We start from the raw sequence: 8,698 nt of genomic DNA, 5'->3' as shown, positions 1-8,698 counted from the left end.
GTGAGATGTTCGATTGTGACACAGGTGTGCTGTGCGTCAAAGAAGTGGGTGTCCATCCAGGCTCCGTACTGATTGGCCTTTTCTCTGAAGTACAAATTTTTTTCACTAAAGTGAATCTTAAATAATATATTTAAAGGCAAATAATTTTAATAAACACATACTCTACATATATTGTACAAAGGTTAAAATGCTGTACCTATACAAGATGGAGTATGTCCCTTATGTGGCCTTGACTGTGAATTGAGTCTCCCATGGGTAGGTTTTTTAGTTTGATTTTTACCACACGTTTCTTCCACAGAATTTTTTGACAGTTGGCAGCAAGGAGAGATGGGTTTTTCTGTTATGCTATTTTTATTTTAATAATTTTTCCTATAATAATTATATAGTTACACAAACAATTATTTTTGTAATGATAATTTCCTATTCCTCAAATTCCTTTTGCCATAAAGTACCAGGTTTATGATCGAAGCCAGTTACTAACTGTAGCTAACCTTTAAAGCTCCTAAGTCACCACTTCTCTGTTAGTAAATAACGTCCTTTGCTAAATTATTCAGTAGAACAGTCACTGCAGAGTTGTCACATAGGAGAGGCCCAGTCACACCCTGCAGGACCTGCCCGGTGTCCGCTGGGCCCAGACACAGACTGGGGGACCTGCCCGGTCCACTGGGGCCCTGACACACATGGGGGGACCTGCCCGGTGTCCGCTGGGGCCCAGACATACACGGGGGGACCTTCCCAGTGTCCACTGGGGACCAGACACACACTGCGGGACGCCAGGTGTCCGCTGAGCCCAGACACATACTGTGGGACCTGCCCAGCCTCCACTGGGGCTCAGACACACACTGCAGTACCTGCTTGGCCTCCACTTGGGGCCCAGACACGCACTGCAGACTTGCCCGCATCCAGACACACACTGCGGGACCTGCCTGGCCTCCACTCGGGGCCCAGACACGCACTGCAGACTTGCCCGCATCCAGACACACACTGCGGGGCCTGCCCGGTGTCCACTGGAGTCCAGGCTGAAAAGCCACAGAGTCTTTACCCCCTACCCCTGCTCCACAGCCTGCAGAGCATGTCCTTGGTGAGCATGGCTGGACCCAGTGCCCTATGGAGGCCTCCCCCTGCCGCTCTCAATACGTGCTGTGCCCTTCCTCACCTGCGACTGACCCACACTGACTCCAGTGTACAGACTGGAGTGAAAAATGGAAATTTATTTTTGAACTTAGATGGGTTTCTAGTGACACTGTTTCTGCTGGTTTAATTACAGGACTGTTGTCAGCGACCACATACTCCCCACCGCCCACCAGTGCAGCTCAGGAGAGCAAAAGCCCAAGTGTCCTTATTTTCTTCTAGTCGTCATGTTTTCGTTTTTATTCTGATATTCTGAGACCTGTGAGATTGTTATTAAAAAGAAGCTGTGGCTTCACTGTTTCCGTTTATTTTTGGTTTTGTTTTAATTTCCATTTATTTGTTTATTTTTGCTTAGAAGTGTGAACGGCTACTTTTATTTCTTTACTGCCATGAAATGAGCCTGGCTTTTCAAGACCCAGTCCCTCTAACTGTAAGTGTTAATGATGTTTGTACTTTTTCACACACTGAGTTGACTTTTCTGAAATGTGATTGATGAAAACGTAATCTCTGTACCATTTTCCGGGAGCTTTGGTGGTGTAGTGCCTAAGTCATTGACTGCTAACTAGAAGGCTGGCAGTTCAAACCCACTGGCCACTCCTCGGAAGGAAGGTTGGGTAATCTAATTCTGTAGTGATACTGCTTTGGAAACCCAAGGAGGAGGGGTCACTATGAGTCGGATCTGACTCGACAGCAGTGCATTTGGTTTTTATAAAATCAGCATTTTCCGGGAGCTCTGGTAGCATAGTGCTTAAGACATTTGACTGCTAACCAGAAGGCTGGCAGTTCAAACCCACCAACCACTCCTTGGAAGGAAGACGGAGCAATCTACTTCCGTAGTGATACTGCCTCGGAAACCCAAGGAGGGGTCGCTGTGAGTCGGATCTGACTTCATGGCAGTGAGTTTGGTTTTTGGTTTGGAAGCTGCTGGGAAAACAGAGTTCAAGAACTAGAATGACTTTAACACTAGAGAAAGGTTGAGGGAAGGGTATGTGTTAACATGGACTTCCAAAAGTCCATACTGGAAGTTTGCTGTGAATGTAAATGCATGGGTTAGAGTAACAGAAAGGGCCTGCCACCCAAAATATGCTCCCCTGTTACTTTGTGGTGTTTGAAATGCCTGAGGCGATTACTCGATTTCTGCTACAGCTGAGAATTAGAAACGTAATTCCATATGAAGAAGAAAGCTGGCTTCTTCAGCACATCCGTGATAGCAGTCATTCTTGAGAGCAGATTTTTGAGGAGGTGAGGCAGGAAAAAGAAAGTAAATACTTCCAGGGGAGGGCCTTTTACACCCAAAAGAGGAAGGAGAGTGAGGACCAGGGGCAGGAACAGCAGCAGCAGCCACTCTGTTCCCAAGCCCTTCCTGGACCCGGCACAGTCCGCCTCCTGGCATACAGCACTAACGGCGGCCACCGCTTGGCAGCTCCCTCTTACTGAATAAATTTTAACCTCATTTACAAAACCCTGCATGGTTGCAGTAGCATCCTCTGTGGGACGAGAGGAGACGAGGGCTGAGCGAGGTGCAATCACTGGCCGGCAGTGGCTGCGTAGAGCCGCAGAGCTGGTGTTCTTGCCCGCGCTCAGGACGGCAGCCCAGCTCAGCACATCCTGCTCGAAGGAGCACGTGATCTCCCCTGGCTCACTAACAACGGGCGAGAGTGGGGAGGACGGGAGGACAGAAAGAAGTGACACTGAGCTGTCACTAGTCAGTGTGTGGGAGGCCGTGGGCACTGAGGAATGCCACCTAATGGATTTTCTTACCACGGGAAAAGTAACACTGAGAAAAGCTGTCAGGACCATCAGGACCATGTACCGTGAGAAGCACAGTTTGTTGAGGACTAGGCAGAACTGAGTTACTTGTCTTACAGCATCTCATTTATTTTGAAAGGTGCCCGATTATTATAAAATCATTAAAAATCCCATGGACTTGTCAACCATCAAGAAAAGACTACAAGAGGATTATTCCTTGTATACGAAGCCTGAAGATTTTGTAGCTGACTTCAGACTGATCTTTCAAAACTGTGCTGAATTCAATGAGGTGAGAGGAGAAAAAAAAGCCAAATGCCAGCATACGTGTCCTGGAGTTCCCCTTAGAAGGAGTCAGGAGAGTTTGTCCACACTTCCATTCAGAGGTGTGCTACCGGTATTGTGAGAGGAACTGCAAGTGTTAGCCAACAGCTTGCCGACTGTTTAGAAAACACTTTCCTCTAACTCAGAAGTGGTGTCATCTACCCTGATTTTTTGAAACGTGGGCCTTGCAGACTTCAGTCTTCCTGATGTGGACCTTGAATTATTAAGATGTGGTCCATTGAGCTCTGATTGAAAAATCTGCCTTCTGTCAATTTATCTAAACATCTGTCAAACTTAGAGCCATTTGCTGATGGCTTATTCTGCATGTTGGCTCTCATCCTAAGGACCACATTTCATTTAGTTTGATCTAGAAATACCTGCTTCATGGTTCTGGACCATGGCAGCTCTGTGTTCTCTTCAGGAATCCAGACCTGCCATGCTGTACCTTTCACAACAGTCACAAAAGGTTGAAGCCTGTTGGTCACCCTTCACAGACTTTCTCCAGGCCTGGACTGACTGATTTTTCTGTCAGTGACTAGAAACAGGCTTAAACATTTTTCCAAAATAAATCACTCACATTCACAGTCCCAAGAGTCAGAAGTATGCTGAGGGAACCAGAGTGAGAGATCATTCCTTGTTAACTATCAGTTTTTGTTTACTTTTTAATTTGTGGGTGTTTTTTAATTTGTGTTTTCCTTTTCATCCAACAGCCCGATTCAGAAGTAGCCAGTGCTGGTATAAAACTTGAAAGCTATTTTGAAGAACTGCTAAAGAACCTTTACCCAGAGAACAGGTTTCCTAAGGTAGAATTCAGGAACGAGCCAGAAGATAATAAGTTTAGTGATGATTCAGACGATGACTTCGTACAACCCCGGAAGAAACGCCTCAAAAGCATCGAGGAACGCCAGTTGCTCAAATAAACAGTGCCGCTGGCTTGTGGTGCATTTCAGGTTTTTTTGTTTGAGGTTTCAAGAAGCATTTTGTCAGTAATTACACCATTTCAAGGAAGAGTTTGTGACCGCTCCGGTCTTTACTAGACTTTGATTTCCTTCACCCATTTCTTTTAACCTCTTATGAAGGAAGAAAGGAGCAAGAGAGAGAAACATCAACAATGAATAAAAAGACCTTCCCACTTCTTGGATTTCAAAATGGCCATCGAGGGTGATAGCTTCTGTAGAAAGGAAATAGACTCCATATGGACTCAGTTGAAATTTCAGTGTGGTTTGAATGTGTGCGTTCCTCGGTTGTTAGAGAATCTGTAGCACTGCCCGTGAGTCGTGGCGTGTGAGTTAGCTGTGCAGTGCCTGGGAGTGGCGCTTCACAGACGGGAGCAGTGTTGGAGTTCATCCCGAGATGCCCATGAGCTCACGACAGGGTAGACTAGATGCTGTCGGGAAGGCACCTCAGTGTATCATACGAGATGGCAACCGTATTAAAGAAAAATCAGGAAAACAGGTGTTTGCTTTTCTTTTTGGCATCTGTCCTGTCTGGAGTGTTTTGTAAAGCAGGTTGTTGAGGCTGGTTTTCACCCATTTCTAAAGCTAGACTTGCGCTACTTCTTCCATGGAGAAGTCACTGTCCACACATTTGGCTCTGCTGTGTCTCTGTGTGGTTGGTTGGTTGGTTGGTTGGTCGGTCGGTTGGTCTTCACCTGTGCAGCTAGCCCTTGCACCACAAGCCTCCTAGTTTGCAGTCTGCCTTCTAGTGGAGCCGCCCTGAATTGCAGATGCAGCCAGGGGCGCCAGACTTGCTCTGAGCCTTCCTCATCAGATGCCCTTTGGGCGTTGAGTATGAGCTCCCCCGGTTTCCATGAGTTTCATCTGCCTTTTCAACATGGAATGAAAATGTGTTACGGGATTTGGGAGCAGGCAGTTGGGGAGAATTACAGTGAAAATTATGTTTTATCTGAAGCATCTCTTTCCTGTTTCTAGGAATCAGAATTGAACCTTGAGTCTGACTTGATTCTGATTTCTGTCTCCTACACAAACACCAAAGGCCTCTTCTGAGGGTAGGCACGTGCTTCCCAGCCCCGGCTGGCGAGCGTAGCCTACTCCTCTGGTCCCGGCATTTGTCACTGTCCGGGTCGTGGGCCTTTGTTAGGACAGCACAAGACAAGTGCCATGCCATTTGCAAATGGACATTTGACAAAATACTTACACCTGGATATTTGTAGTTTGCTAAAGAAACCTTTACAAGACGTTCATTGGCGGAAAGGCTGGTGGAACAGAGCCGAGGCGGCTGGAAAGAGCGTTCTGCTTCAGCCCCTCTCCTCCCCACGCATTCACTGTACCCTCTTACCCACGGGCATTAGTTCTTAAAGGGGACAACTTGGAAATACGCTGTGACTAACTCACTGGGTTTCCAGGTATTGATGAAAATCAGATATAAGGGAAATAACTTACTGGCAGTCACTTCCCACTTTCTCTATAGACTTCGGTCTTGAGGATCAGTTATGTATTAACTGTTAAAGTCTCAGTCACTTTTCCAAATACATGCTGTGTCTTGCTGTCCTTTTTAGAATATGCATCTGACAGTTATCCTCCAGAGATTATTTGAACAAATTTTGGGAACAATGCCTGTTGTTTATCCCTTCAGACATTTGGGCACAGCAGCTGTGGAGCTTTGACCACTGAGCCTGTGGTCAGTACGTGAGGGCTCTGTCCTTCCAACAGCTCGGTCTGCCACACTTGTCTCATGGGTTAAAACAGAGCGATGTAGATGAATTATTTTGCAGAAGATCACAAAGGGAGGGTGAAGAGCGGAAACACAGCCTTTCTGGTGAGGCTGAGCCAGAAGTCCCACCAGTCCCCACAGCTCTCAGTGCTGTGGTCCCTGCCTGTTGGTATCCTGTCGCCCCTTGGGCATCTTTTGCTAAGTGAGAGGCATTGAGGACCATCTTTCCTGTGATCATATGTAGCACAAATGAGGAACTGACTTGGGTTTCTCTCCCCAAATGGCCTTTTTTGTGATAGTATTTAGATTCAAGTTCTGTGACCTTATTAACAAGTACCCATGTGCCTAGTTGAGTCTCAGCTAAGTAGCCCTTAAATTCTAGTAGAGGTAAACTCTAAGACATCCCTGACTCTGCTCCCCAGTCATCTAGAGCTGGTGAGAACCCCTAACTACCCCCTGATCATCTAGATCTAGTGAGTACCTCCCTAAGTGCCCCCCATCATCAAGATCTAGTGAGAACTCCCCCCATGGCCCCCCATCATCTAGATCTAGTGAGTACCCCCCACCCCGACTCTGCCCGCCGGTCATCTGGATCTAGTGAGCACCCATTGTTGACACTGATCGAAAGCCCGTTAGTGCTGCGCCCTCCTCCGTGGCTGAGCGTGATCACACCTTGGCCAGAGCTTACCAATGAGCAGCTGTGTGGGCTCTGGGGCTCACCGGCTCCCACTCAGCATTCCCCGGACCGCAGCATTGTCGGAAGGAAGGGGTGAGACTCCCCCATGGAAGGTAAGGAATATTCCACATCGCCGTTTGGCAGTGCAGTGGCTTCACCCTTGGAGTCCACAGGCTCTGCTTGTCTCTTGTGAGTGGGGACAGGACAGTGGAGGGTGCTGAAAGGAAGATGCCCCCTTCCGGGTCTAGCTTTACTCTCCCAAGCTACAGACTGGGCTGTGCGTGTTACCACACAGTGTGTAGATGCAGTTTAACTCTACAGTGCTTCCAAAACGGTTAACCCTGCAGTCAAAAGGGCGCATAGCAACAGAATTGCTCCGTTTGTGACTTGGCGTCTCAGAGCCCTGTGCTGGCAGAGCACTTGGCTTTGACGTGGGATCCACGGAGAGACTAGCCACTGAAGGGGGGTCTCTTCCTTTTGCTGAGGCCTGACCCACAAATCGGCATGAGCCCAGAAGCCAGATGCTGTGAATGAAGAGAGGCAGCTGGGTTTACACAGAAGGCAGGCTCACTTCTGTTTAAGGGTCTCGTTATGAGTAAGAGAAATAGAGGTCGGATTGGCCGTTCCAGTGATGGACGGGACCAGGAGTTCATCTCATTCTAATTGAAATGGCGCCCCTCTTAAATAACCATGTCCATATTTTTAAAAGTATTTTATAACCGTGGGTAGGTTAACTCTTGATGTCTTTTTACAAACGTTCACTGCACCTTTGGGGTGTGCTCACATGCTGGTGGTCCTGAGCGAGAACAAGGCCAGCCTGTCGGATCGTGATGCCCTCCCCCGAGAACATGCTGGCTCTGAGGGACCGCTGCAGCTGAGTTGTCGTCTCAGTTGCCCTTTTTTTTTTTTTTTTTTTAATTTTTTTTTTTTTTTTTTTAATTATTTGGGACAGACTGATGCTGATTTTAATAAAAATGAACTTTGGTGGATTTTTACTGGGCTGTTTTACCACCAACAAGGATTCTTAACTGGACAGATCATTGTCTGCCAGTCAGTAGGGTCTTGGCTGATTTCGGTCTCCACTGCTGCCTTTGTGTCCTGTAGCCATAGTGTTGGCACCTACAGGGACTGACCACTCCCGTTGACTGTCATGGGAGAGCATTCTTTTATTATTGTCCTGAGTGAATTTCCAATTTCTTACTAGCCTTGGAGGATAAACAGGAACAGTTTCTCAGGCAGGAAGGAAAGCAGGTATTGTCTTCCACTGCTGACTTTTTCCCTGACAGAAACCAGCCCCAAACCCAAGAAGGGAGGGAAGATCCCATCTGCTACCTCTGGTGGTGTGAGTTGTGGGTCATTCTGGGAGTGCACCTCTGCTGACCTCACCTGTCTAACTTGAAACACCTGGAAATTATACCTGCTCTGGTGGTGTAGTGGATAAGGCATTTGGCTGTTAACTAGAAGGTCAGCGGTTCAAACCCACCAGCTGCTCTGTGGAAGGAAGATGGGGCGATCTTCTTCCATAAAGATTTGCAGCCTCGGAAACCCAGTGGGAGTTGCTATCAGTTGGAATCAACTCGATGGCAGTGAGTTTGGTTTTTGTCTTGTTTTTAAGGAAGCACCGTTAGATACTGACAGTCCTTTCCTGGGTGAGGTGAGGGCAGCTTCTGTTTCCTTAAATTAGTTTTTAAATAGAAAAATTAAGTCCTGTTTTGAGTCCTCCAACAGTCCTTCCTGGAAGTTCCAGGTAAAGCCCCTTGTCTGTCCTCAGACGGGTGCAAGTACACTCACAAATGTGAGTTCTTTGTCCATGCTCTGAAATTGTGGGTGCTAATGCCTGTAACCTAAGACAGGTGACCCAGAAAATTGCGCCAGGGATCTCCACTGCAGTTGGCTAATACTCTTGTCTTGGGGGAAGGGATGGAGTATACTGCCACCACCGCCACCTGTTCGGGGGGGGGGGGTGGAGTATATGCACACCACCCCCTGCGGTGAGTGGCATTGCCCTGAGAAGGTTCCAGAAGAACAGGGACGGGACAGGGGCCAGCCTCTGCTGCCAAGGCTGGTTGTCTAAGCTCATCCTCCTGGGGGTTTACTGATGAGAGAGGAAGTTAAGGAAGCCCACCAGACAAAAACCCCAAAAGAGAG

The 8,698-nt window shown here is 47.6% G+C and overlaps 1 protein-coding gene across 1 annotated transcript in view; it reads left to right on the top strand.

Annotated features, from left to right (window-relative positions):
* TRIM24 (tripartite motif containing 24) overlaps positions 1-4,121 on the top strand; it is a gene marked incomplete at its 5' end in the record, with an annotated part of 5,528 nt that extends 1,407 nt beyond the window's left edge. The window contains 3 exon segments of the mRNA XM_007952798.1: positions 1,487-1,561; positions 3,020-3,169; positions 3,912-4,121. Coding sequence (XP_007950989.1) covers positions 1,487-1,561; positions 3,020-3,169; positions 3,912-4,121 — 435 coding nt within the window.
* Positions 4,122-8,698: the final 4,577 nt, after the last annotated feature.

This window comes from Orycteropus afer, unplaced genomic scaffold (assembly GCF_000298275.1).
Source record: "Orycteropus afer afer isolate SDZICR_OR568_19922 unplaced genomic scaffold, OryAfe1.0 scaffold00358, whole genome shotgun sequence".
In the NCBI taxonomy this organism is placed as follows: Eukaryota; Metazoa; Chordata; class Mammalia; order Tubulidentata; family Orycteropodidae; genus Orycteropus; species Orycteropus afer.
This window is presented reverse-complemented; position numbering and strand designations above follow the sequence as displayed.